At 56.9% G+C, this 26,532-nt stretch overlaps 2 protein-coding genes and 1 long non-coding RNA gene across 4 annotated transcripts in view; 2 read left to right on the top strand and 1 right to left on the bottom strand.

The window, feature by feature from the left end:
* Positions 1-1,707: 1,707 nt before the first annotated feature.
* On the top strand, positions 1,708-16,119 carry CARD19 (caspase recruitment domain family member 19). 2 transcript variants are annotated; one of them, XM_040620367.1, is made up of 6 exons: positions 1,708-1,860; positions 12,014-12,156; positions 13,800-13,953; positions 15,047-15,106; positions 15,292-15,363; positions 15,837-16,119. In XM_040620367.1, exons 1-6 carry the CDS (start codon positions 1,854-1,856, stop codon positions 15,950-15,952), a joined length of 552 nt encoding a protein of 183 aa, XP_040476301.1. In that variant the 5' UTR covers positions 1,708-1,853; the 3' UTR covers positions 15,953-16,119. The 2 variants fall into 2 exon arrangements, with proteins under 2 accessions (XP_040476301.1, XP_040476302.1); XM_040620368.1 differs by lacking the exon at positions 15,047-15,106.
* A 3,647-nt stretch (positions 16,120-19,766) lies between these two features.
* LOC121100138 lies at positions 19,767-21,566 on the top strand. Its single transcript, XR_005831883.1, has 3 exons — positions 19,767-19,907; positions 20,337-20,498; positions 21,246-21,566. It is a non-coding gene; the product is annotated as an uncharacterized LOC121100138 (long non-coding RNA).
* A 1,262-nt stretch (positions 21,567-22,828) lies between these two features.
* NINJ1 (ninjurin 1) overlaps positions 22,829-26,532 on the bottom strand; it is an 8,971-nt gene continuing 5,267 nt past the window's right edge. The window contains exons 2-4 of the mRNA XM_040620369.1: positions 25,058-25,283; positions 24,244-24,406; positions 22,829-23,375 (exon numbers count right to left, since the gene is read on the bottom strand). Of these exons, the coding sequence (XP_040476303.1) occupies positions 24,252-24,406; positions 25,058-25,283 (381 nt within the window). The 3' untranslated portion in view covers positions 22,829-23,375; positions 24,244-24,251. The remainder of the gene's footprint in view (positions 23,376-24,243; positions 24,407-25,057; positions 25,284-26,532) is intronic.

Raw genomic sequence — 26,532 nt, 5'->3', positions numbered from 1 at the left:
TGTCGGCTATGGGGTTCAGCTCACCGAAGGTGGGGAGCACTTGGGGGGAAACCCTGCAGTCCCATCCAGACCCCAATGATACGGCGCTGACATTACTTCTAGGGGGAGAAACAACCAAAAGGTAAATGCTAGGGGCCATGACAGTGTACAGAAAGTGAAATAATGGGGTCAGGCTGCATTCCACTGGGAAGCCGCTGTGGGAGGGAGCACCTGGGGTCCGGAGCTGGCTGGGACGTGCCCCAGCGCACAGGCAGGTGAGAGGCCGGGAGGGACTCCAGGCAGAGCCCATGACCCTCCTGCCCCTGAGGTCCCTCAGCCTGGGCCTTCCAGGGAAGCCCGGCTGAGTTCGCTCCTCCTGTTTGGGGAGAGGGCAGCTCCCGTGCAGTGACTGCCGACTAGGCGCGAGAGTTCTGGGATTTCTAGGCAAGTGCACCTATTCCCTGGGTGCTCCCAGCACACGCACCCGTGATGGGCAGTTCTGGCCCTGTTTCACGGGGGGATGTGTGGGCCTTGGGGGATGGAGCACCCTTGTGCTGTCCGTGAAGTGAACGCTGGGTCAGGTCCCGCATGGCAGATTAGAGCCATGAATTTGGGAAGGCCAGCACAGTCAGAGAAGGAACCAGGTAAGACCCAAGCCCTGTCCGCAGTGGCCGTGTGAAGGCACCACTCTCCTTCCCCACCAGCTCTCCATCTCATAGTTGGGAGCAGAGCTCATTCATCTGTGGGGCTGCTGCTTCCTGAGCCGGGAGGAGAGAGCTGCCTGTGGTCACCCATTTTACAGATAGAGAAACTGAGGCTCAGGCAAGGCAAAGACCTCCTAGTCAGGGTCACTGCCGGGCTGGCGTCCTCTTCTGCCCGCGAGGTCCTGAAGAAAGTCTTGCTCCACTCAGGTGACATTGTTAGGTCTGGCTTCTCCCCTGTACCCCCTACAGCCTGGCCTGCGCGACCTTGGGTAAGTCACTTACTCTCCCAGAGCCTCAGTTTCCTCTTTCCGGCCCTGAGGCGTGGTGGCAGGGCGGGACAGCTGAGTGCCCAGCGGCGCTGAGCCACCAGCTCTAGAGGAACCAGTGTGGGGCGGGGCCAGCACGGGCGGAGCCATCGCGGGCGGGGCATCTGTGGGCGGGGCCAGGAAGTGGGCAGCGGCTATTGTGGGAGATGCGCCGGGGCTGGGGGCGGGTCTCGAGCGAGGGGCGGGTCTCAAGCCTGCGGCTGCGCCCTGCGCGTCTCCAGAAGGGGCGGGGCTACAGTTACGGCGGGGTTTAGAGCCCTGGAAAAGAACGCCGGGGCGGGACTCAGTGAGGGGCGGAGCTAAGGGCTTAGGAGCACCCAGTACTCTACGCTGGTGCGAGCAAGGCTTCAGACTCCAGGAGGCCCCGTAGCGGGCGGGGGCGGGGCCCAGTGAGGGGAGGGGTTCAGGGCTGAGTCAGTGATATAATAGACGTCAACGAGGGTAGAGCTCAGTGAGGGCGGGGCTTAGAGCCCTGGCATTGGCGGAGAGGCGCAAGGAGCGCCCGGAGTGGGCGGGTCGCAGTGAGGGGCGGGGCCAAGGACTCCTGATGGCGCCTTAGCCGCCACTGGAGGAGGTGGGGCTCGAGGGGGGCGGAGCTTAAGGCCCTCGAGGCGCCGCCGCCGACGCTGGGGGCGGAGCATAACGGGAAGGGGCGGGCTTAGTGAGGGCGGCTTGGTGTTGCGGCGGGGAGGCCGCCAACGCCGGAGCGAGGCCTGCCGGGGGGGCGGGGCCTGCGGGAAGGGGCGGGGCGAACCGAGCCTGGCGGTGGCGGACCTACAACCTGACCGGCGACGGCGACGGGGGGACGGGCCGGCCCCGGCCGGGCGCGCGCCGTGCCGCCGCCATGACAGGTGAGCGCGGGTCGGGTGGGGGTCCTGTCTGCCATCCCCAGGCCGGGCGCGCGTCCGCGGTGGCCCCCAGGGTCCGGTGCCCCGATGTTGCCCCGGCCACAGCTGCTCGCGGCCGCGGTCGCGGTCGAGTGACCTTGGTCCGTGACCGCCTCCCGGTCGGCGGGCGGACGACAGGCCGGGGGCCGGGGTCGGGGCCTGGGAGGTCCGCGGGGGCGGGGCCGGAGCGCGCCTGTGGATGGGGAGGCGCTGGGGGGGGGGCGCGGCGGCCTGACAGCGGGAGGAGGGGGTTCTGCGGAGTCCTGCGCTTCTGTGAGGAGCTGCAGCCTCTCCAGCCTCAGCCACCTGACGTCCAGAGGGGCGCGTCCCGATGGGACTCTGCTGCGTCCCGGGACAGGCCCCGGGGAGCTGGGGACACAGACTCAGCCGCCGCCCCCTCCCCCAAGGCTTTGTGCTCCTCGCCAGGCGCCCCTACCCCCTCCAGCTTCGGGCCCCTGCCGTCCCCCCCCCCCAGAGCCTGTTTGGACTGGAGAACCCACTCCATCCTGGTCCCAGCTGAGCAGGGCCACCTTGCTCTGTGGAACTTCCACAGTGGGAGACACCTGGTGATGGTGATGGGTTGGTGAGGGACCCCATGACAGCGTGATCAGGGAATGCTGTTGCTCCCACACAGCTAGTTCCCAAGTGCCCCACTCTTCCACCTCTAGGGGTGGTCCACAAGTCCCCGCTCTCTCCCCCGAGCTCACTGGAGTCCCACAAACAGGATTTCAGGGACAGGAACCTGGTGTCTTCTGGGACCACAGTGTCCCAGCCTAGGTCAGAAGAGAACCTAGCTGCCTCCCATGCCCCTGTCATCTCCCTGAACCCTTTTTATTTGTGGCTGCTGTTTCCGAGCCCCTACTTTGGGCTTGGCCCCGAGTCAGAGTTAGGTGTCTCCCATCCAGAATTTCTGTAGGATATCCTCTCTGTGTGGAGGAGGAAATGAAGGCTCAGGTCGGACAGGTGCCAAGCCCCAGGCCACCCGGGTGGTCAGTGGCAGAGGCAGAACTAGGCCTGGGTCCCGCCCAGGCCCTCTCAAGGTCCTGTGGGAGCCTCCCCACCTGTCCCTTTCTCACAGTCAAGTCTGAGTGACGAGCCTCTTAGAGATCCCTCCTGTCACAGCCCTTTACTTTTGGGATGGGTCGCTGAGGCCCAGAGAGTGCAGGCCCAGGAGGGTCAAATGGGCAGCTTTGCAAACCTACAGGTGTGAAGTCCCTGGCTCACTGTCCCTGTGCACTGATGGGGTGCCTGCCTTGTGCTGATTCTGGGGCCTCCATGACAGGTTATAGGATGAGCATTTGGACCCATTGTGTCTGCTCGGGGCCAGTGCTGGCCAGGTGTCACTACAGCTATTCCTGTTGCTGTGGAACCAGGCCCTGCCTTGTGTGCTGGGGAGTGAGCCCTCTCAGTTCCACACCTGAGGCCAGATCTGGCCCTGAAACAGGACGGAATTCTGGGAGGGCCAGGAGCCAGGGTTACTCAGCAAGGCCTCTGCAGGGGAGGATAGTGAGCTGAGCACCACTTGGCTGGGCAGGAGCCACAGGACAGGTGTTCTCATCCTTGGGCAGGGGTCCTAGGTAGTATGGTGCAATTGGGGGCCCCTATGCAGGATGGCTCAGCAGCCTGGGGTAAGAGCAGGCGGGCAGCTCCCACAGGGCCTTGAGTGACAGGCGGGGGTAAGGGGTTGGGGGTCTGTGGTCCTGGCACCAGCTGGGCAAGAAGGTGGAGCTCGGCAAAAGAAGCTAGCACGGTCCTGCTAGAGCATTCCCCTCTATCCTGTAGAACTGTCTGGGATTATCAGTTAGGATTGGGGACCAAAGTCATTTCCTTTCCTGTGCTTTTTCGTTCCTGGGTGTGGCCATGTGGGTGTGGTTAGCATGCACAGTTTCCAGCCACCAGAGAAAGCTTTAGCCCCAGGCTGTGCCACTGTGCCAGGTGACTCACGCTTGCGGCAGTAAGACTCCATCTCGCTAGTGGCTGCCGCGGGGGGAGCCGCTACAGTGTGCTGGCCGAAGTCCACGGGTTGCCCTGGGCCTTGGCCCTTGGACCAATATCCATTCAGGAATTCTTTAGTGAGAGCCTACTGTGTGCCTGCCCTGTGCACACACTGCAGAGGCAGCAGTGGGCAGAACTGCCTGGGGCCAGACCAGGAACAGATTTGATGCAACTAATGGTACAGTTAATGAGTGTGATAGTTAGACACGTGGAAAGTCTGGATGTCAAATGGTTGCCACAAAACCGTGTGTGGGTCCACCCTCCATCTTCACTCCCTAGCTGGCTGTCGTCTTAGGCAGGTACCGTATCTCTTTGCCATGCCTCAGTTTCCTCATCCAGAAATGGGGGTGGTGGTCTTGCTCGAGTGGCAGAGCTGATGGAACGATGAGGATGATCTGTATGCCTAGAACTATGGACTGCCTGGTCACGGGGCACATCATCAACTGTGGCCACTGTTCCTAACTCTTGAATCAGAGAGGCTGTCAGTGGGGAAGCCGGATGATCAGAGAGGTCTCTCCCATGTGGCCATGGCGGGTCTTTTGGTGACCCGTGGGTGGCTTCCTTAGCATGCTGGGGCTGCTGATGAGTCCGTCTTCCAGGTAGATTCAGGGCCTGGAAGGATTCAGAAGTTATAAATTCATATTTTTGAGGGGGAAAGAGAGCAGCCAGGACGAGGCGGCAATGGGAGAGAGAGATGAGGAAGATGTGGTGTGTTGAGCCGGCCCCAGGGCGGAAATCAGGGAGACCGTGCTCGTTCCCACATGATGACCCCGTTTTTAAACATCAACTTTATTGAGAGATTATTTACTTACAAAAAGTGCACTTACTTTTAATGAAGAATTTTATAAATTTTGACAAATGTATATGTCCATGGAAATACCAGCCCAGGCCCAATGACGTCAAACATTTCTGTCACTCCAGAAAGTTCTTTCATGCTCCTTCCCAGGTAACCCACTGGACCCAGGGATTCATCTGCTTTCTCTACCTTCCATTTTTTCTTTAAAATTTAACAGTGGAATTTCCAAGTAGGATTTCTCTTTATTTTTTTTTTTTAAAGATTTTATTTTTATTATTTATTCGACAGAGAGAGAGACAGCCAGCGAGAGAGGGAACACAAGCAGGGGGAGTGGGAGAGGAAGAAGCAGGCTCATAGCGGAGGAGCCTGATGTGGGGCTCGATCCCAGAACGCTGGGATCACGCCCTGAGCCGAAGGCAGACGCTTAACCGCTGTGCCACCCAGGCGCCCCGGATTTCTCTTTATTTAATACATTTTATTTTTAGAGAATTTTTAGTTTATAGAATATTGAGCACATAGTATAGAGAGTCCCATACTCCTCCCCCCAACCAATTTCCTTTATTAATAATATCTTGCATTAATGTGGTACGTTTGTTACATGTGATGGACCAATATTAATACACTGTTACTAACTAAAGCCCATAGTTTACATTACAGTTCGCTCCTGTGTTACACATTCTATGACTTTTGAAAAGTGTGTAGTGTCCTATATCCACCACTACAGTATCACACAGAGTAGTTTCACTGCCCTAAAAATCCCCTGGGCTCTGCCCGTTCATCCCATGCTCTTGCCTCAGCCCTGGCAACCTCCGACCTTTCTACCACCTCCACAGTTTTGCATTTTCTGGAATATCATCTAGTTAGTATGTGGCCTTTGCAGACTGGCTTCTTTCACTTAGCAGGATGCATTTAAGTTTTCTCCTTGCCTTTTTGTGACTCCAAAGATCTCTTTTTATCCCTGAATTATATTTCATTATAAAACTGATTAAACAGAACCACTGCTCAGTTATGTATTCATGCGTGTGTGTGTGTGTGTGTGTGTGTGTGTTAAAATGTGCAGAAGACAAAATTGACCATTTTACCCACTTCAGTGGCATTACATACATGCACAGTGTTGTGAAACCATCAGTACTTGTGCTCCCAGAACTTCGTCATCACTCCAGGGGGAAACTCTGTCCCTGTTACATGGCAACTCCCTTCCTCCCCTGCCCTGGGCTTCCGGTAATCACCGTTCTACTTTCTGTCTCTAGAATTTGCCATTCTGTATATTTCATGTAAGTGGAAATCATATAGTATTTGTCCTTTTGTGTCTTTATTTCACTTCACATGTTTTCAGGGTTCTCCCGGGTTGTAACATCCACGTCTTAGAGGTCCGTTCCCTTTTATGCCCGTGTAACCTTCCACTGTGTGCATTTACCGCATCTCATTTATCCACTCCTCCGTATGTGGACTCTTGGGTTGTTTCCACTGTTTGGCTACTGTGAATAAGGCTGCTCTGAACATTGGCGTGCAAGTATCTGAGTCCCTGCTTTCAGTTACTTGGATGGAGCGTGTACCCAGGAGTGGGATTGCTGGGTCTTGGGGTGAGTCTGTGTTTGACTTGCCTGTTCTGCAGAGTGGCTGCCCCATGTTACAGTGCCCCAGTCCTATTCATACAGAGCTGTGTATGTGTGAAGTGCTTTCTCATCGTGCTTTTTTCTGGGTTTCCCTCGGGTTGAGTGACTGAGCATCTTGGCGTGTGCTTAGTAGTCCTTTCACGTCTTCTTTGAAGAAGTGCCTTGTCAAGTCCTTTGCCCATTTTTGAATTGCATTATTCATGGGTTTTGTTGTTGTTGTTGTTGTTGTTGTTGTTATGGAATGATAGAAGTTCTTTATATAGTCTGGATATTGTCCCTTATCTGTTACATGGTTTGCAAATATTTTCTCCCATCCTGTGAGTTGTCTTTTCTCTGCACCAGCCTCCGCCCCACACACTCAGAATAGGGTTTCCTTCTGGTCTGTTTTGTCCCATTGGCCTTATGCCGGCATCACGCTGTTCTGATCACCGTAGCGTGGTGGGAAGTTTTGAAACCAGCGTGAGTCTTCCAACTTTGTTCTTTTTCAGGAGGGTTTTGGCTATAAGGTCCCTTTTAGGATGAAAAACAAGAAACAGCTTTGGAGTTTGGATAGGAATTGCATTGACTCTGTAGATTAGCTTGGGAGTATTGTCATCTTCACAACATTAAATCTTCCAATCCATGAACAGAGGGTATATTTCCATTTATATGTATCTTTTTAAATTTCTTTCAGCGATGTTTTGAGTTTTCAGTGTACAGGTCTTTCACCTCCTTGGTTAAATTTATTCCCAAGTATTTTATTCTTTTTGATGCTGTTGTAAAGGGAATTGTTTTCTTAGTTTCCTTTTTGGGTTGTTCATTGTCAGTGTAGAGAGATGCCACTGATTTTTGTGTATTGATTTTGTATCTTGCAGCTCTGTGGAATTTGTTGATTAATTTTGACGTTTAGGGTTTTCTATGTATAAAATCATGTCACCTGCAAAAAAGAGAATATTACTTCCTCCTTTTCATTTGAATACCTTTTATTTCCTTTTTTTGTCTGACAGCTCTGGCTGGAACTGCCAGCGCTGCCACGCTGACTAGGAGTGGTGAGGGGAGGCGTCTTGCTTGGTTTCTGGTCATAGGGGGAAAGCTTTCGGACTCGGCCACCACGGAGAATGTTTGCTGTGGGCTCGTCATATATGACCTTCGTGATGTTGAGGAGATTTTCTTCTATTCTTGATTTATTAAAAGTTCTTTTTCTTTAATCAAAAAAGAGTATCGAATCTTGTCAAGTCCCTTTTCTGCACCATCTGAGATGATTGTGGTGTGTGTGTGTTCACTTCATTCTGTTAATGTAATGTATTACTTCGATGGGGGATCATATGTTGAACCGTCCTGGTCTTCTGATGTAGAACCCTTTTAATGTGCTGTTGGATTCAGTTGACTAGTATTTTGTTGAGGATTTTGGCATCAGTATTTGTAAGAGATATTGGTGTGTGGTTGTCTTATATCCTTGTCTTGTTCTGGTATCAGGGTAATGCTGGCCTCACGGAATGAGTTAGGAAGTGTTTCCTCCTCTCTGTTTTTGGAAGAATTTTAGAAGTGTTGGCATTTAAACGTTTGGTAGAATTCGCCAGTGGAGCCGTCGGGTCCTGGGCTTCTATTCGTTAGGACTGATTGATTTATGATTTAATCCCCTTGCTAGTCAGAGGTCCATTCAGATTTTCTCTGTATTTGTGTTTTGGTTTTGGTACATTGTGTGTTTTTTAGGAATTTGCCCACTTCATCTCATTTGTCCAATTTGTTGGCTTACAAATCTTCATAGTATTCTTTTGCAATCCAGTTTATTTCTGTGTAATTGGTAGTTTTCCTACTCTTATTTCTGATGTTAGTCACTTGAGTCTTTTCTTCATGTGTCTAGCTAATGGTTTGTCAGTTTGTTGATCTTTCCAGAGAACCAAGTTTTGCTTCTGTTTTTTTTTTCTATTTTCTGTTGCATTTATCTTTGCTCTAATCTTTATTAATAATTTCCTCCTTTCTGTTATTTTCGGGCTCGTTTGCTCTTCCCTTCCTGCTTCCTTAAGGTGTGACATTAGGTTGTTGATTGGAGAGCCCTCCTTTATTGTAAAGTTTGCACTTACAGTCTAAATGTCCTCCTCTGAACTGCTTTCCTGGAACCCCTTAAGTTTTGGTGTGTTGTATCTTTATTTTAATTTGTCTCAAGGTATTTTCTCATTTCCTTTGTGATTTCTTCTTTTGATCCATTCATTCTTTCACTTTCACATGTGAATTTTCCACTTTTCCTTCTGTTACCGGTTTCTGGCTTTATTCCATGTAATCAGAAAAGACCCTTTGTATAATTTCAGTCTTTTTAAATATATTATGACTTGTTTTGTAGCCAAACTTGTTTTGCGGTCTCTCCTGGAGAATGTTCTGTGTGCACTGGAGAAGAACGTGTACAGGCCCAGCTCTGAGCTATTGTGGGTTTGTTTCCAGACAATAAATAATTGTTCCACCACAATGAAGTGAATATTGCAATCAAGTGAGTCCAGTGGGTGTCTTAGTTCAGTGCGCGTCAAAGTTCCGTTTACTCTGCTGCGTTCTATCAAGGGCACAGTAGAGTCTGTCTAGCGATGTGTAAACCCCAATTAAAAATATTTTATTGCTAAAAAATGCTACCGATCATCTGAGTTTTCAGCAAGCCATAATCACTGATCACAGATTGCCATAACAATTATAATAATAATGAAAGTTTTGAAGAATAAGAAGTTTAAATTGTGCAAATTATCAGAATGCGGCACAGAGACACAGTGAGCAAACGCTGTGAGAAAAGTGGGGCCGATAGAGTTGCTCCACGCAGGGCTGGCACAGACCTTCAGTTTGTAGAAACGCAGTCTCTGTGAAGCACGGTGACATGCAACGTGCCTGTGGTGTTGGGTGGAATGTCCGTGTGTCCGTGTGCGTGTGTCCACGTGTCTCTCTGTGTGTGTCCATGTGTGTATCTGTGTGTCCACATGTCTCTGTCCATGTGTATGTCCATGTGTTAATGTGTATGTGCGTCCGTGTGTGTGTCTATGTCTCTGTGTATCCACGTGTCTGTGTGTGTGCCCACGTGTCTCTGTGTGTGTTTCTGTGTGTGTCCGTGTGTGTGTCCACATGTTCAAGTGTGTGCCCACGTGTCTCTGTGTCTGTGTGTGTCTGTGTGTGTCCACACATTTGTGTGTGTGTGTACACGTGTCTGTCCAAGTGTGTATGTCTGTGTGTGTCCATGTGTGTGTGTCCACGTGTCTGTCCAAGTGTGTATGTCTGTGTGTGTCCATGTGTGTGTGTCCACGTGTCTGTCCAAGTGTGTATGTCTGTGTGTGTCTGTGTGTCTCTGTGTATGTGTGTGTCCGTGTGTGTCTGTGTGTCTGTGTCTGTGTGGTTTATACTGCAGCTCGCCCCTGCACTTCCCTCTGTTCTGGCTGTTATTAAGGTGGGGTACTGACGTCTCTAACTATTCTTATTATTCATGATTACTAAATCTTTATGATTTGGGGGGCTCTGATATTTGGCGCCTGTGTGTGTTAGATGTTTTTGGTCAATTGACCCTTTTATGAACATAGGATGTACTTCTTTGTCTCTTGTACTCGTCTTTGGTGTGAAGTCTATCTTGTCTCCTATTCGTGGAGGCCCCTGCTCTTCCAGCTTCTGTTTGCCGCCAACACCTGTTCCCCTGCTCTCGCTCTCAGCCTGTGGGTGTCTTTGGATCTGAGTCTTTTGAAGACGGCATGTGGTTGAGTCATACTTTTTTTAATCCTGAGAGGGAAAAGAACTCTGTTCCTCCTCTACTCCTACCCCCAGCACTCGTACTTCTGAGGCCCCTGCCACGGCTGGTCGCCAGATGTGTGGTCTCCCCTACATCGAGCAGCTCTCCGACACGAGCTGTGTGTCTCACAGTTCAACTCTCGTGGGACACCGTCTCCCTGGGGATGGCCTCCAGTCCCACCTGTTCGGGGCTCAGTCCTATACGGCGCCCCATCTGCAGACGTGTCGCCAGGCCAGCCAGCTGCCACCCATGCTTGTGACGGACTGGATGTAAATCGAGGGTCCCACGACCCCGTTTTTGGTTTAGTCACTTGCTGCAGCTCACAGAACCTGGGAAAACACACTAGGTGCTATTGCCACTGATTCCAGAGGACATTCGAAAGGATACAAGTGAATCTCCACAAAGACGAGATGCTTAGGGCGAAGTATGCGCGAAGGGGCGTGGAGCTTCCATGTCCCTGCCAGGCGGACCACCTTCCCAGCACCTCCAGGTGCTCAGCAACCTGGGAGCTCTTCAGACGCCATCCTTTAGGGGTTTTATGCAGGTTTTTTTCGTTTTTTGTTTTTTGTCTTTTTACATAGGCACGATTAGTTAAATCCCTGGCCCTTGGTGGTCAGTTGAGCCTCCAGCCCTGCTCCCCTCCCTGGAGGTCGGGGTTGGGTGGACCGGGAAGCTCTGAGCCTCTGTGTGTTGACGTCACTGGCAACCAGCTCTCATCCTGTGATTCTTTAGGGGCTTTCGAAAAATCACCCCATTCACAAAGTCAGACGAGGCTGAAAGGGGCTTGTTAGGAACAACAAAAGGCACCCTTCCCCTTCATGGCTCATCCCTTAGGAAATTCCAAGGGTTTAGGAGCTCTGTGCCAGGAATTGGACTGAAGACCAAATAGCTGTTTCTTACTATCAATCACAATATCACAAATCCATTTTGCCAATCTGTCTTTAATCTGTTTACATTTAAAGTAATTACTGTAATTACTAATAATGAATAATTCATTTCTGCCTTTTCGCCATTTGTTTTCTGATGTCTTACAGCTTTTTTGTCCTTCACCCACTACTGCCTTCTTTCATGTTTGGTTGACTTTCTGTAGGAACACATTTGGTTTTGTCTCTATTCCGTGGATATTTTCTTTGTGGTTACCGTAAGAATGACACATAACATCCTGAAGTTCTAACTGTCTAATTGGATAGATAGACAGTGAATTCCAATCACATACAGACGCACTGTTCCTGGGCAGCTGCCTGCGCGCAGCCCCCGTCTGCCGGCGGGTGGGACGGCCGAGGTGCACCTGTTCGGGTAGCTGACACCATGGAATCAGGACTCTCCCTTGCGGATCCTGGGCCTCCCACCAACCAGTAATCCATCCCTGGTCTTTAGAGGCCTGTTGTCCTAAAGAACATTCTTAATGGGAAAGCAGGTGCACAGTGAGGCTTTAACATGGTCCTGAAAGAAGCAACAAAGGGAAAAGCACCGTGGCCCATGCTGTTCTGCGGCGGCTTCTTCTCAAGGCCTTGCAGGTGTGGCGTGTCCGTGGCCACGGCAGCACGGGCCCCCAAGGCCTGCGCTCCTGACCCTGTGAGAAACGCTGTGGGAGCTGCGGGGTTAGGCCTTCTCCAGGCTGTCTGGGCTTTTCCACAGGGCCCTGAGGGGGTCCCGTGGACAGCACACTCGGCCTCTGTCTTCTGCAGTGAGCTCTTGGGCATAGAAGAGAGGGGCCAGAGTCTCCACTCTGCTTCTGAGCCCTTGGGGTCGTTCCCACACACTAGCACCCCATCTCTGATGAGGGGGGTAGCAGGACAAGGCGGGGTCCGGGCTGTGCGCACCCCACATAGGTGGGACGTCAGCAGCTGTCCTGGTGCTTACAGCTGATGTGCCTCCAGGGGACCTGGGGGCCATGCTGTGTGTGGTGTGGGAGACCTGCTGCCCCACCTCCACCCCAGCCGTCCTGGCTCATGGCCTCCGTGCTCTCTGCTGTTTCAGAGCAGACCTACTGTGACCGCCTGGTCCAGGACACACCTTTCCTGATGGGCCATGGACGCCTCAGTGAGCAGCAGGTGGACAGGATCATCCTCCAGCTGAACCGCTACTACCCCCAGATCCTCAGCAACAAGGATGCGGAGAAGGTAATGGGGGGCATGTCTCCCGTGGTTCCCTTCCCCCTGGGCTGGGAGGAAGCAGAGCTGGGGGCAGGGCAGGACAGCTCAGAGGTGAAAGCCCGCCTCCTTGCAGTGATGTTGGGCCCAGAACATCAGCTCTGCGAGCCTCAGTGTCTTCTTGTGTCATCGGAGGCTGCTGGCGGCTGTCCAGAGATGCGGGAGCAACCCAGGAGACAGGACAGCATGCCCCCATGCATGACAGGCCTGGGAGTGGCGTGCGGGGGGAGGGGCGAGGCGTGGGGCTGCTGGCGAGACTCCACCCCAGTGCCACAGGGCTCTGCCCCTGCCTCGTGCAGAGGTTCAAAAGTTGACGAACATTCGGGGACACCGAGGGACAGTGGGTGCACCTTGCCTGCACCTCCCTTTCTCTGATTCCCCGTCAGGGCCAGGGCTTTGGGGTACAGGGCCCCCCTCCAGCTGGGTGACTGAGTGAGCCCTGCTCTTGGAGCTGCAGCTCCCGCCGCTGGTGCAGGGCAATGGTGCCTCATGCAGGGCTGTCCACAGGGTTAGGGGCCTCTCCTGGGGACAGCTGGAATCTACATGGGCCCTGCTCCTGCCTCAGAAGCTTGTTATAAAAGTGTACAGTAAGTGAAAAAGCACGGGTAAAATTTATACCTTATTATTGTAAGTCTAATATATTGTGTACAAATTTGAATTTGAAATGTTTCAGACGTTTATACAAAAAAAAAGGAGGCTCCTGCATATACACACCCACGCTGTTCCACTCCTCGTAGTTTCCATGGCCCCTGCCATATGCTTGTCTTTGCCACGTAGTTTCTGGTTCATTTCTGGTTTCAAGTGGAATGGTACGCTGCCACCAGGTGGCAGCACCAGGCCACAGCCTCCAGGTCCCACAGATCCAAGCCAAGAGCCCAGTTCACTGACCTTTAGAACCACACATTTCTCCATCAAACACATCAAAAGAGCTTGTGTTCTTCTGCTTAAGCCTTGTTTTTATTTTTTTATTTTATTATTTTAAAAAATATTTTATTTATTCATTTGTCAGAGTGGGGAGGGAGCACAAGCAGGAGAAGCGTCAGGCAGAGGGAGAAGCAAGCTCCCTGCTGAGCAGGAAGCCCGATGCGGGGCTCCATCCCAGGACCCTGGGATCATGACCTGAGCCAAAGGCAGGCACTTAACTGACTGAGCCACCCAGGTCCCTTAACCCTTGGTTTTTAAAAACTTGAATCGCATTCCTGTAGACTGTAAACTACAGGAAGTTATCCCTTTCACCCCATTGATTTCCTGTACTGACCCTACCATTTGGGAGTTTATTATATCCTTTTTACAAGTGAGGAAACAGAGTCGTAGGGGGTGAAGTGACTTGCCAAATTCACACTGCGAGCCATCAGCTTCAAACAGTTGGAATATTGTCACCACTCTCCTTCTCGAGACTGTGTCTGGCCCCCACAGGGAGGGAGTGCCAGGACTGGTGGCTGTGCTATGGCCACAGCCCCGCCTGGGGTGCTGCGTGGGTGGGCCGTGGCCCTGGGTGGTCTGGGGTGGTCAGTTGCTGCCTCCTCTGGGTGTGCTGAGCCCCCCGAGCCCCCCAGCTGCCCGTGGCCCTGCCCCTCCAGCCTGACCTTCCCTTGCACCCTTTCCACTCCCAGTTCCGGAACCCCAAGGCGTCCCTGCGTGTGCGGCTGTGTGACCTCCTGGGCCATCTGCAGCGGAGCGGCGAGCGGGACTGCCGGGAGTTCTACCGGGCCCTGTACATCCACGCCCAGCCCCTGCACAGCCGTCTGCCCAGCCGGCTCGCCCCGCGTAAGTGTGCCCGGCCCCTCACCGGAGGCCATCTCCGCAGCGGCCCCCAGAGAGAGGAGGGAGTGTTTCAGATGCAGAGATGGTTGTCTCTGTCTCTCGTGGGCCAGTCTGTACACAGAAAGTAGCATCTTGTGCGCACAGCTCTGCCCTACCCTCGAGCCTGGCGCACTGGGAATCCTTATGCTTGCGTTGGAGGCGGCTCGCGGCTGTACCAGCCTTGGGCAGACTGTCCCCCCTTCAGAAGCCAAGGTCGCACCCACAACTGCGGATGCCCGGGGGATCTCCGTGGTGTGGGTGTTTCTGTAGAACAGTCTCGGGCACAGGTGGCATGTGTGTTCGGTTTATAGTCTCGCCGGAGTGCTCAGGAGGCGCATGAGTCCCACGCTGCTGGGTTGGGGTGGGGGAGGTGTAGGTGGGGATGGTGGCTCAGTCCTGAGGCCTCTGTGCCCTGGTCCCCTGGAGGAGGGGCTGCTGTCCCTCAATCCTCTGCTGTGAAGCTGGAGGCCTGAGGGACAGGGTGTCTCACCTGCTCACCCCAGGACGCTCAGCTGGGACCCAGGGCTGGTGTCCCTGACCTGAGGGTGGGCGGCAGGAGTGGGCCCTGAGCTCTGGCCCAGGACCAGCGCATCATACCAGCCACTGGGGGGCCCACAGCCTGGCTGGCAGTCAGGCCCCTTCCAGGCTCCTGGGCCACCGGCAGGTAGCTGGTTGGGGAGTTCTGGGGAGAGCATGCTCCCTGCCCTCATGTGGACATCAGACTTGGGACAGGCAGGCGTTCATGCTGCATTTGGTGTCTGCATCCGCAGGGAATGATGGCCCCCAGCCCGTGGCCCTCAGGGTCTCAGGAAGTGGACAGAAGGAAACACAAAACTCAGGGTTCCATGAGACTGGTCCCAGAGTCTCCTCTCTGGTGCTGACTCCCCCAAGCCCGGCCCAGAAGGCTGGGTGCCTGTACCACCTGGTCCTGCCCAGCCTGGGGGCCCCCAGGGTTGAGGGGAAGGAGCCTGAGCAGGCCCTTGGTTTCCTGCGGGCGGGGCAACCCCCTTCCTCTGGCCCGCCCACCACTAACCGAGCCCTGTGATTTTGTTTCCAGAGAACTCAGATTGCACAGAGCTAGACTCAGGCACCGTGGGCCGCGAGCTCAGTGACAGGGGTAACCACCTCCGCGTCCCCCGCCCCTTCCCCCCGCCCAGGGCTCCGTCTCTGCCTCAGGGGCTGCTCCTTTCCAAGTCAGGCTCGGTCCTGGCTTCCCGTTGCACGGGCCCCAGGGTGCTTGCTGGGGCGCCCCGTCCTCCAGGCTCAGACAGCCACTTGCTCACGTGCCCCCTTTCTCCCCAGGACCCGTGGCCTTCCTGGCCTGCCTCGGCCTGGCCGCGGGGCTGGCGCTCCTCGTCTACTGCTGCCCTCCAGGTGGGTGCTGCCTGACCAGGCCCAAGCACCGGGTCCCCTGGCCTCCCTGTGCCTCAGTTTCCTCACCTGCACAGTGGGAGAGTGGCAGGGCCCACCTTGCAGGGCACGGGAAGAAGAGAGAATGTGGGGCCCCGGTTCTCAAGCCCACCACCCCCAGGGGGAGGGGAATGACAGCCCCTGATGGGAGGCAGGGCGCAGCTGGGCTCTGTCCTTTGTGGGGCCTGGAGCAGGGCACCCACCTCTGGCACCTTCATGGCTCAGCCCTGACAAATGGTTGGGAGGCCTGTGGCCCAGCGTGGCAGCTGCCATCCCTCTCCTGCCATTCTGGGCCTGTCACACCTGTGCATGGGGAGCCCGCGCTGGGCAGGCCTGCTTGGCAGGGACACCCCGTGTCACTCGGCAGTGGGGCTTGGTGACACATGGGGCTGAGAAGGCAGGTTGGTGGCAGTTCCTGAGACCACCTTGTCTTCCAGACTCCAAGGTGCTGCCAGGGGCCCGGCGTGTCCTGGGCTTCTCCCCCGTCATCATCGACAGGCACGTCAGCCGCTTCCTGCTGGCCTTCCTCACAGATGACCTGGGAGGGCTCTGACGACCCCCGCCTGCCCGCCACCCACCAAAGAACCCCCACCTGCCCACCCAGGGGCTGGCCACTTCTTTTCTAAATGCTTGTTTTTCACTATTTATACTTTTTTAAGAAAGTTACCTTCACCTGACAAAGATGCTCAACAATATTAAATGTTGGAGTCTTGTCCTTTTTCTCAGGAGTGTTTTCTAGATGATTCTGACCTGAGACCCTCTCGCATCTCCAGCTGGTGGGCAGACCCTGCGCCCGGTGTCCCACAACCAGCCTGGGGCCAGGTCCTGCTCAGGCTGGCCCCCCGCAGTCCCTCTCCCAGTTGCGTCCCCGTCAGCTCCTCCCCCAACAGCCTCCTTTTGGGGAAACGGAAGCATATTTGTCAACCCAAGAATCACCATGAGTTTGCATTTTCCGTGGGAGGTTTCCGGAGATGCCAGGGCTGGCCAACTCCAGGAATGGCAGCTGCTCCCAGGTTTCAGGGCGACAGGGCACGGGGAGGGGAACTAGTGGGGGCAGAGGAAGCAGCTTCAGGGCATGGTGCCCCACCCCCACACAGCCAGCTCTGGGGTTAATTCACTCATTCCTGTGCCCAGGTGGGCAATGAGGGCCAGGGCTAGGGAGAGCTGAGTGCAAGAGCCCTCTGGCACACCTGGATGGGACAGCATGGCCTACTCCTCGCTCTCCATCTCTGTGCGGCAGGCTCTGATGTGTCTCCAAACTCGGAGCCTCAGTTTGCCCATCAGTATAATGGAAACACTCCTGGGAGAACTTGAGCAGGCCTGGGACAGCACTACTCAGTTAAATGCTGTTCCCCAGAACTCTCTCTGTGAATTTACCAGTTTCTGGGAAGGTGCATCAGATGCATATTTCTCTCTGGGACACCCCGGTGGGTGGAGCAAGCGTGGTTGCTTGCATTTGGCTGTGAGGACACCCGGGCCACCCTGAGCCACTGGGCTGAATAGAGCCCCCGCAGCTTTGCCTACACGAAGGTCTTGACTTTGCTCAGGGCCCAGGTGAGGACTCTGTGAGCCTGCCCATTCCCCAGCTGTCCCCCTCCAGGGCCTGACTGGGGCTGGAGAGACGTACTGCATTTCAGATCCCTTGCAGCCAGGTCCCCATGCGAACGACTCCCATCACTGCGGAGGCTGGACTGGAGGCCGCCTTCTCGCTGGCCTGCCAGACCAGGGGCCTGGTCCCTGTCCCTGCACCTGCTCTGGACTCTGAGCTCGGGGGTGGGAGGGTTGGGGGGCAGAGGTTCTGGAGGTCAGCAGACCCCTGAGGCTCAGCCAGGCATGTCCTACCTGGTCTGCAGCCATTCCACCCATCATAAGGGGCCGAGATGCCACTTCCCAGGGTACATTTCTTCCTGGGCAGGTGCCCTGGGGTGTTCTCCATGTTTGTCCCTCTCTCTGAGAGACACAGCTGGGAAAAGGTGACAGACACACCCTGGTGAAGGTGACAGAGACAATGGGTCAAGGTGATGGATGCTCCCAGGTAAAAGTAAATTCAGCCACTGCGTGAAGGTGCAGGCATGGCTCGCCCCCAGGAGGTGAAGAGAGGTTTCTGGAGTGTTATAATTTTACCTCAGCCGATAACACCTCCTATGTTCTGAACATTTGTGTCCCTCCAAAATCCACAGTAGTGAAACCTAACCCCCAAGGTGATGGTGGTAGGAGATAGGGCCTTAGCGGGTAATTAGATCATGAGGGTGGAGCCCAAGAGGGATTAGTGACCTTATAAAAGAGACTCCGGAGAGCCTGCCACGTGAGGGTACAGCGAGAGGAGGAAGCTGTTCTCACCAGACACCGACTCTGCTGAGGCCTTGATCTCAGACTTCCAGCCTCCTGAAGTAAATGTCTATATGTATCAGCCACCCAAACCAAGACAGCGCCTTTGAAGAAACATCCCAGGGACAGACAGGCCCAGCAGGCCAGTAGCGGGGAAGGAAGGTCCTGCTGCTGTCCGCCACCTGAGACCTGTGAGGCCTCCACTCCTTAGGGCCCTGTGGTAGGGTTCCTTCCCCGAGCAAGGGGTGGTCGGTCCTGCCTCAGGTCTCAGGACCCAGCTGGTGAGCTGTGGTGGTCTGCCAGGGCATGAAAGGGCACCACAGGTCACAAACTCCCCTGCTCCCCCTGCCCCAGCTGCTCTAGGCCCTCACCGTTAGTCCCTGTGGTGAGGGGACTGGAACCTCTCATCTACAACTGGAACCACTCATAATCCATGCCTGAGCACCTTTCACGTGCTGTGTCCATAGCTGGCATGCTCTTTCCTAAACCCCCATGTATTTAACCTTCAGTCTTTGGTAAAATGTTACCTCCTCCAGGAACCCTTCCAAATACTACAGTAACAAGAGTAGGTTCTCATCGTGGCTACAATAGTACTGAGATGCCATTTCTACCTCCAGAAGAGTTCAGGAGGTGGGAGAGGCTTCCTGGGGTGGAGAATAGTTCCCAAGATTAAATATGTCACAGTTGTGTGAGGAGGGTTAAGGACAGTGAAATGACATGTGAGGAGCGTGTGTGGAGGTGTGAAGTGGGAGGTGATGTGAGGGGGTGTGAGGAGGGTGTAGGAGGTGTGAGGGGGTGTGAGGAGTATATGAGGAGGTGTGAGGAGGGTGTGATGAAGTTGTCAGGTGGTGTGAGGAGGTGAAAGAAGGATGTGAGGAGATGTGAAGAGTATATGAGGGGGTGTGAGAAGGGTGTTGGAGGTGGGGGAAGCAGGTGGGAGGGGGTGTGAGGAGTATATGGAGGTGTGAAGAAGGTGTAAGGAGTATATGAGGAGGTGTGAGGAAGTGTGAGGAGGTTGAGGAGTATGAGGAGGTGTGAGGTGATGTGATGAGTATGTGAGGAGGTTGAAGACTGAGGAGTTGTGAGGAGTATATGAAGAGGTGGGAAGGGATGTGAGGAGTATATGAAGAGGTGTGAGGAAGTGTGAGGAGGTTGAGTATATGAGGAGGTGTGAGGTGGTGTGATGAGTATGTGAGGAGGTGGGAGGAGTATATGAGGAGATGGGAAGAAGTGTGAGAAATACATGAGGAGGCTGAGGAGGATGTGAGGCGTGAGGAGGTGTGAGGAGGTTGAAGAAGACGTGAAGAGGTAGAGGAGGGTGTGAGGAAGGTGTGATGGAGAGTGTTGGTGAAGTAGGGGTCTCCTGGTGGAAGGAGTATGGGCTCTAGATGGCCTTGCCTTGGGCGGATGTGGTGAGGGCCATGTGGTTAGGGCCGGGTGAGGACACAGCCTGGTGTTTGTGGAGCAGGAAATGGCAGCTGCCTCTTGCACAACACAGCGCTCCCTCCCGGGAGAGGGTGGTGTTGACTGCAGGTGCAGTGTCAGGGTGAAGGTGCTGACCCTGCTGAATCTGGGGTTGTTATTTCCAGTTCCCCTGGGTCAGCGTTCTTTGATGGGCTCAGAAGATTCCTGTTTTCCCCATGCCCCCCAAAAGTTCTGTTCAACACCAGGCCTGCTGAGGCCCCTCAATTGGCTGCCTGCTGGAGGGGCCCTGGGACCCACTGTCCCACAGATGGGATGAAGGTCCCTCAGCACTAGCCAGGTGGCAGCTGGGACCCTGATTCCTACCTCACCTGGAAGGGGCCAGGGCCCAACCCCCCAGCTGAGGGACTGGGACTGGGCTGGATGTGGTGAGGGGTGTACTGCTGCCCTGGGGCAGCTTCCTCAGGCCCCACACCGGTCCCCTTACATCAATACTTGAGAGAAAGAGAAAAAAAAAAACATTGAAACCTTCAGCTCCCTGGTTTTTAAAAGTAATGCCCAGAGAAAAGCGGAATTCAATTCAATTCAATTCAATTCAATTCAATTCAATTCAAGTGGGAGAGGAGGCACCTGAGGGAGGGAGGAAGGTAAGGGCGGGTGGCCACCTGGTGTGGGAAGGAGGAAAGACCTAACCCTGCAGCCTCACCCAGCCTCACTTCCTCGGGCCCCTGAGCTGCCCCCGTCCTTCCTCCTCTCAGGTCAGTGACTCCAGGGCCTTGAAGGGTGGGCAGTGGGGAGGAGCGTGGGGGAGGGGATGGGGGGGTATGAGGGGTATGGGGGGGGGGGTGGAAACCGCCGCTGGAGTAGATCCAGAAGACACAGGTTACTGGGAGAGGTGGCGGGTGGCCTTGGCCTTCTACAGCACAGAAGCTATTCCTCACGTGGGAAGGTGCCTGGGTGGCCCGGGGAAGACCGCGTCCACTCCTACCGCCTGTCACCTACCCTCTATTGCTCACCTAACAACCCTCCGCCCTAGTCCATCCATCAGCTCTCTCCAGTTAAGCACACCCCTGCCGAGGCTCCCTCCAGGCCCCCGGCACCGCCTGAGGGCGCCCTCCATGTCCACAAGCACACCTCCTGGCTCCTCACTCCCCTCCCTCACTCGCAAGGTCTCACTGTCCCCCCAGGGCTCTGTTAGCCCCGGTTTCCCGATGCATATGCGGCACCTGGCTCTGGTGGGTGAGTGAGTAGGTCTGCAACAGACATTTACTGAGCGCCAGCGGTATGCCAGACATGGTTCCAAGGACACAGGACACAGGTGGTGGCGTCAACCCTCAGGATACTGGCAGGTAGGACCCTCCCTTTCTGGGGGGCAGCCCTGGCCTTGAGCCAGGCATGGCAGGGGTGGGCAGGGCTCAGACATGGGCCTGGGGGGACACTGTGGATGCTAGCCAGTCCAGTCATCTGGGGTTCGCCCCTCTGGTGCGTGCTGACAAACTTCCTGTCCTGGCCAAAGGAGGAGCTAGGCCATCTGTTGGCCATGTCCCTGGCGCTCCCCACATGACTACCGGCCAGCCCACATCACAGGCCACCGGCCACTGTGGACAACCCCAGGGGCCTGGTGCAGGGCGGTGTCCACCTGTGTCAGACCCTGGGCAGGACTGGGCCAGGGGAACAGGCTGCCTGGGACATGTGGGGGTGGCCGGGAGGAGAGGGGCAAGGGAGACAGGATGGGGTGCCTGGGTGGGGGCGACAGGAGGGCCAGATTATGGGGACAGGTCACAGATGTGAGCCTGACCCCCCCCCCCAGCTTTCTGTTAAAAACCAAGTCAAGGAAGGGGAGACATGCTCCTGAAGCCAGCAGCGGGAGAGTGCGCTACACTCCCCGCCCCCCCAGGGCCATTTCCGTTCCTGACCCCCACGCCACCAGACCCCAGGGCCGGCCACCGCACAGCTCTGCGTCTGCCCCTGCTCGGCGGGGCTCATGCTCATCAGCTCCACGGGAAACACGTGTCCACCCTCCACCCACCTGTTCCTTGCACTTCCTCACGGACCTTGTCCCACGCGTGGCTCACCTTTACAAACCCTCTTTGCAGGACACGGAGACGCTCACCAGAGCAGAGGGCTGCCCTGGGGCCCCAGCTCCTGGCTACCCAGCACTTCTCCACCTTGTTTCATCCGTTTCCCCAAGCTTTTTCTTGGAGTGGTTTGTTTGATTTGGGGGGGTGTGGGCAGAGAGAGAGAGAATGCCAAGCAGACTCCGTGCCCAGTGTGGAGCTTGACGCAGGGCTCAATCCCACGACCCTGAGACCATGACCTGAGCCAAAATCAAGAGTCAGATGCTTAGCCGATTGTGTCTCCCAGGCGCCCCTTTCCTGGAGGGTCTTAAAGCAAAACTTGGCCCATCTTACCCACAAGCACTTCTGTTTATTGATCACTTTGTGCGAGCTGACCAGGGGTCACCTGAGCATTTTTAAGGAATGGGGTATTGGAGCTGCCCTGGGCTGAGATGGCGGAGGGGCCTTGGAACCGGAACATACCCCACCTGAAGGGCCAGGTGAGGGTGTCGCCCCATCAAGGACATGAGGGGTGGGGCCAGTGGGGGTCAGGAAAGAGGGGCCAAGGGGGGCAGAGAGGAGGGCTCCGTCCCAGGAGGTTGCAGGGGTGGACTGAGAGAGCAGGGCGTTCCAACCAGTGAGGAGACCCTCGGGGCAAGCCCTTGCGGGTGTCTGCCCAGCACCAGCCCCCTCCCCTTGGCCCCCTCGGCTTGATTGACCAGCAGTGCTGGGCACCCTGCATGGACCAGGGCTGTGGGCACAGAGGGGAGACCGTGGGCATGCAGACTGTAGGAATCCTGAGCGCTGGAACTTTCCATGAGGTCAGGGGTTGTGGGCCGCGTGCCCTGAGGACGCATGGGGGTGACATCTGGCTGCTCCCCAAGGTCATCGTGCACACCGTCCTTCCCCCGACCTCTTCAGTGGAGGGTCCAGGTCTTGGCTTCTGACCCCAAAAGCCACCAAATTTGATGGGGCACCAGTGGCCCTCCTGCGGCCCTGACACAGCACCCCCGGCCAGTCGTCCTGAACATGCCCACCTGAGCCCGGAGCCAGAGCCAGGGGCAGGGTATGCACGGTTTATCCTGCTATACGAGTCCGCGGGCTATCTGGCAACGCACGCACAGGTCTGCAGTGTAGACGAGAGCTGTGGGTCAGGCTGGTTTTCTGACCTGGTCATCGTGTGTGGTCATGTCGGCAAACTCATTTCTGGAAGGCTCACCCTGACCCTTTTGGCAGTCGGCGCTGCGTGCTGTCCCTCACGGGAGCCATGGCTGCCCTGGAGAATCCATGTCCCAACCAGCCCCAGGGCTGGGGGCCATGGCTACTGCTCACGGAGCAAACAGCGACCCACCATGTCATCATGGGGCTACGGGATGAGCCATTTCTGCAGCTCTAATGTGCGTCTCAATCAAAGATGCCAGGCACCGGAGCTCCCAGAACCCGGCTTCTGCCTCAAAACCGTACCCTGACATGCCAGGCACCAAGGAGCTGTGCGAGCCCTCGGTCCCTGAGAAGGTGCCCGTGGTTGGGACTGCAACCCCACGACAGCCCAGTGGGGCGGGGAACCCCTCACAGGCTCGGGGGCCTGGGGACATCATGCAGGGCCGAGGACCGAGAGGGGAGGAGGTGTGTCAGCTTTATTGGTCGTTGGTGCTTAGAAATGTGTGGGCTCAGGCCCCCGAGGAGGGGCGGGGCGGGGCGCTGCCCCGTCACTGCTGGTGGAAGGCGTGTGCAGGGCCGGTGGCCAGCGGGGGCAGCAGTCCAACGTCCTGGGTCAGGAAGCACAGATACCCCGGGGCCCCAGCGTGGGGCCTCGAAGCCCAGATGCCCGTTGCACTGGCAGAGGCAGGGGCCTCCTTGTCCTTCTAGAAACGTCCTGAGACCAAGGCCGACCGGGGCCCCCACTCCCATTCTTGGGCTGCTGCGTGTCTGTGGCGGCCACGACCCTTCTCCACTTCTGTCTCCTGGGCCACTCTCCAGGGGGAGGGGCAGCCGAGGATGGAGCAGGACCTGGGGTGGCCTAGCCATGGGCGGCTCGTCCCAGGACACAGTCTAGTGGAGCCCGCCTGGGCTCTTGTGGTTGCTGGGAGTGCCCCCCATAGGGAGGGCCTCACGGGGGAGGTGGCTCCAGGATCTGGCTGGCTGTGGCTGGGTGCGATCCGGGGACATCTGCCAAGAAGGGAGGGGAGGGGTGTGAGGGCCTCCAGCCCCGCTCTGGTGGCCAGACTCGAGCCTCGAGGCCGCTACGACTTCAGAGGCAGAAGGGCCCGATTCTGACCTGGGCAAGCCTCAGTTTCCCTGTGTGGGTCACTGTTAGGATTTAAAGGGGGGCCTTGGAGAGCAGAGGCTGGTGGGCTGATGATTAGGGAGGGTCAGGACTGCGTCTGGGGCACATAGCAGGCAATTAATAAACGGCTTGGTCACCATGCCGCAAGCAAGGGAACAGGCCGGCATCCAGAAGGTTCCACGGGGGACTGACTTGACGATAAACAAGGGCCAGCAGCCGGGCAGCAAGTGGGACCTCAGGTGCGGCCGACGGCCATGGTGTGGGCAGAACAGACACTCCCAGCCAGGCCACGTGCCGGCCCTGCTCAGGGTCAACTGCCGGCCACTCCGGAGCAGACAGGTGTTCACGCGGCCTCCTGCCCACTCTGCCGGGGGGCGGGGTGCTGGTGGGCAGACGGCTGTGTTAGCAGTGCTCACCCCCTGTCTGGGGCAGGCCCAAGGCCGTGTGCACCTGTGGTGCGCGACCCGGACCAGGGCCCAGGTGTGGGACACGCGACACGGGCTGGACCTACCGACCTTCTGCATTTGCCCTCGAGACACCCGGGGGTCACCCAGCCTCCCTGCAGCTCCTGCTCCCAAGTAGGACGACCTTGGGTGGGTGAGGGCGACCTTGGGTGGGTGCTCACCTCTCTGAGCGAAGACAGGGGATGAGCATGGGGGGCACGCGGCCATGGGCGGGAGGCCCAGACGGGACATAGGGCACAAAGGTCTGCTTGTGGTGGACAGCGGGGCCCGTGCCCTTCTGGCTCACCTGAGCCCCTACTGCCGGGGAGCCACGTCCATCACAGGCTTCTGGACACCGAAGGCCGTGATGAAGATGTTGACCACGACAATGATGAAAACCAGGCCCGTGGCCAGGTTGTTGAGGAAGTCCAGCTTGGCGTGCTTGGCAGGGTTGTTGAGGTCGTACCTGACTGTGGGCACAAGGGGGCAGACACTGCACCGGGGCCCTGCACCCCTTGGGCCCGCTGCTGGGTTCGGGGTGAGATCCGTGCCTGTGGGCTCAGCTTGGCAGCCCTGCTTCCTGCTTCCTCCACGCACGAAGCTCAGAGCGGCCCGGCCCTGGCGCAGAGCAGAACCAGCCCAGCGCCCAGGGCTGGACCATAAGGCACACCGTGCCGAGTGCACACAGGGAAGCCCCGTTCTGAGTGCCCGTGTGCAGTGTCTAGCAATCTTCACGCCTACCCAAGGCCCTGTCCTTACACCCACGTTATACGTCGGGGAACTCAGGCCTGGGGGGTCAAGTGCCTGCCCCAAGTTACACAGCCAGCAGTGGAGGCGAGCCCTGACCCTCACCTTGGGGGCAGGACCACCATCCAGTCCCTGGAGACCACTGGGAGGTTACCTTTTCCTATATCCTCAGCTTGGGTGGGTGGGAGGACAGAGACATGGGGGGGCCTCCGTGGGCCTCCGTGGGGAGCCACATCCTGACTGACCGCATGGCTGGTGGGCCTGTCAGGTGGTGAGCACCCTGTCCCGGGTGGTATGCAAGCAGGACAGGCGGATCATGGGCGGGGCCGCCCCAGGGCCCTCCCCCCCGTGGGGGCCCCAGCCCAGGCTCACACCAAGGAAGATGAGCAGCACGCCCACGCCGATCTGGAGCACGAGGGAGATGGAGATGAGGACCACCAGGGGGACGAAGAAGGCGAAGCCGGGACCCTGCTCGATGACGGCCTTCAGCTGGGAGGCGTTGGCCATCAGCAGGGCGATGTCCAGCATGCTCTCAGCTGCGCTCTTCTTGTTGGCGTAATGGTTCACGTTGATGGGCCGGTTCCGGCCCCAGCGGGACGGCTGCGGGGAGGGGGCAGTCAGCCTGGGACCGGCGGGGCTGTGAGGTGGCTGTGAGGTGCGGGCGCGGTGGGGCCTGCACACCACACGTTTGAGACGAGAAGGCCGCCGACCCGCCTCGGGCCGTCCCTGCGCGCCCCCGCCGGTGCCCGCCTGCCCTCCCTCCCGGCTGGTGGCTGCAGGCCAGGGCGGCAAGTGACGAGCGGGACGGTCCAGGTCCCTGCGTGCTCACCCAGCGCCTCCCAAAGGAGGGCTACGGCTGAACTTAGCTGCTTCTTTGATTTTTATTTTTACAAACAATTTTAAACCACTCTGTTGAGGTGTGATCACCACAGGAAAAGCTGTGCAGGATGACCGTAAACAACTTGGAGCCTCAGGAGCTGAGTGAACACACGGGACCCCTCGTGGCTCCCAGGCCGCCCCTCCGGAAGCCTCCTCCTGCCTTTTTATTCAGTATTTGTGATGAGGTTTGTCCCCACAGTGCCTTGGGGACGCGGGGCGGGGCGCTTCCTGTCCAGGCTTCCCAGCACCTCCGCCTGGGAACGTGGCCCGGCCTCAGAGCCAGGTCCACGCCTCGTGCCCTCCACGCCCCGCCCAGAGGTCACCACCTCCAGGAAGCCCCTCTCTCCTGGGATGCAAGGTGGGGAGGGCCCTCCTCCCTCAGTAGGCCTCCCCCAGCTGCCCCTGGCTGGCCCCTTCCCAGACCCCAGGACAAACCCGAACCCCTCAGCCCTGGCCCTTTGTCCGCAGGCTCCCCGGAGCCACCGGGCCCAGCACTGCGGCCGCCTGGGGCACTTGGGAGCTCGTGTTTCTGAAGTCATGAAAGATGCAGGCCTGGGAGGCAGGCTGCCGGGGAGGGGCCCACACAGCAAGTGAGAGGCCCCCTCCACTTTCTGCCGCTGGAAACCTCACCCCGGAAAATCCTGAACTCCACAAGTGGGGCCGCGTGGGTGTCTTGTTCAACTTAAATGTAATCTAGAATAGCATGCCCAGGAGGGAGAATTCCCTCAGCGCCCCGAGGCTAAGCGGCAAGCGCACTGGGTTTAAGATCCACGCCCAAGCCCCACAGAGAAAGCCGGCTCCTCGGACTGCTTCTGGAATATTCCACCCACTGCCAAGGCCCACCGGGGTCTCAGCTTCGCCTCCAGCTGCGCCCGCCGCTGGGGGGGCCACACCCCAGGCCTCACCCATCAGAGCACAGCTGCGACTCCCCAGGGTCTGGTCGCGGGCAGCCGCCGCCTCGCCGCCTCGG

The sequence above is a fragment of the Ursus maritimus genome, unplaced genomic scaffold, assembly GCF_017311325.1.
Source record: "Ursus maritimus isolate PB19 unplaced genomic scaffold, ASM1731132v1 scaffold_34, whole genome shotgun sequence".
Lineage (NCBI taxonomy): Eukaryota > Metazoa > Chordata > Mammalia > Carnivora > Ursidae > Ursus > Ursus maritimus.
The sequence above is the reverse complement of the archived record's forward strand: the minus strand, read 5'-3'. Positions and strand labels throughout refer to the sequence as shown.

Bases quoted from the DNA above. Each gene is read 5' to 3' on its own strand.
- CARD19 (XM_040620367.1), top strand. The intron at 12,157-13,799 runs GTAATGGGGGGC...TTCCACTCCCAG, and splicing joins GCAACAAGGATGCGGAGAAG to TTCCGGAACCCCAAGGCGTC. The intron at 13,954-15,046 runs GTAAGTGTGCCC...TTTTGTTTCCAG, and splicing joins GCCCAGCCGGCTCGCCCCGC to AGAACTCAGATTGCACAGAG.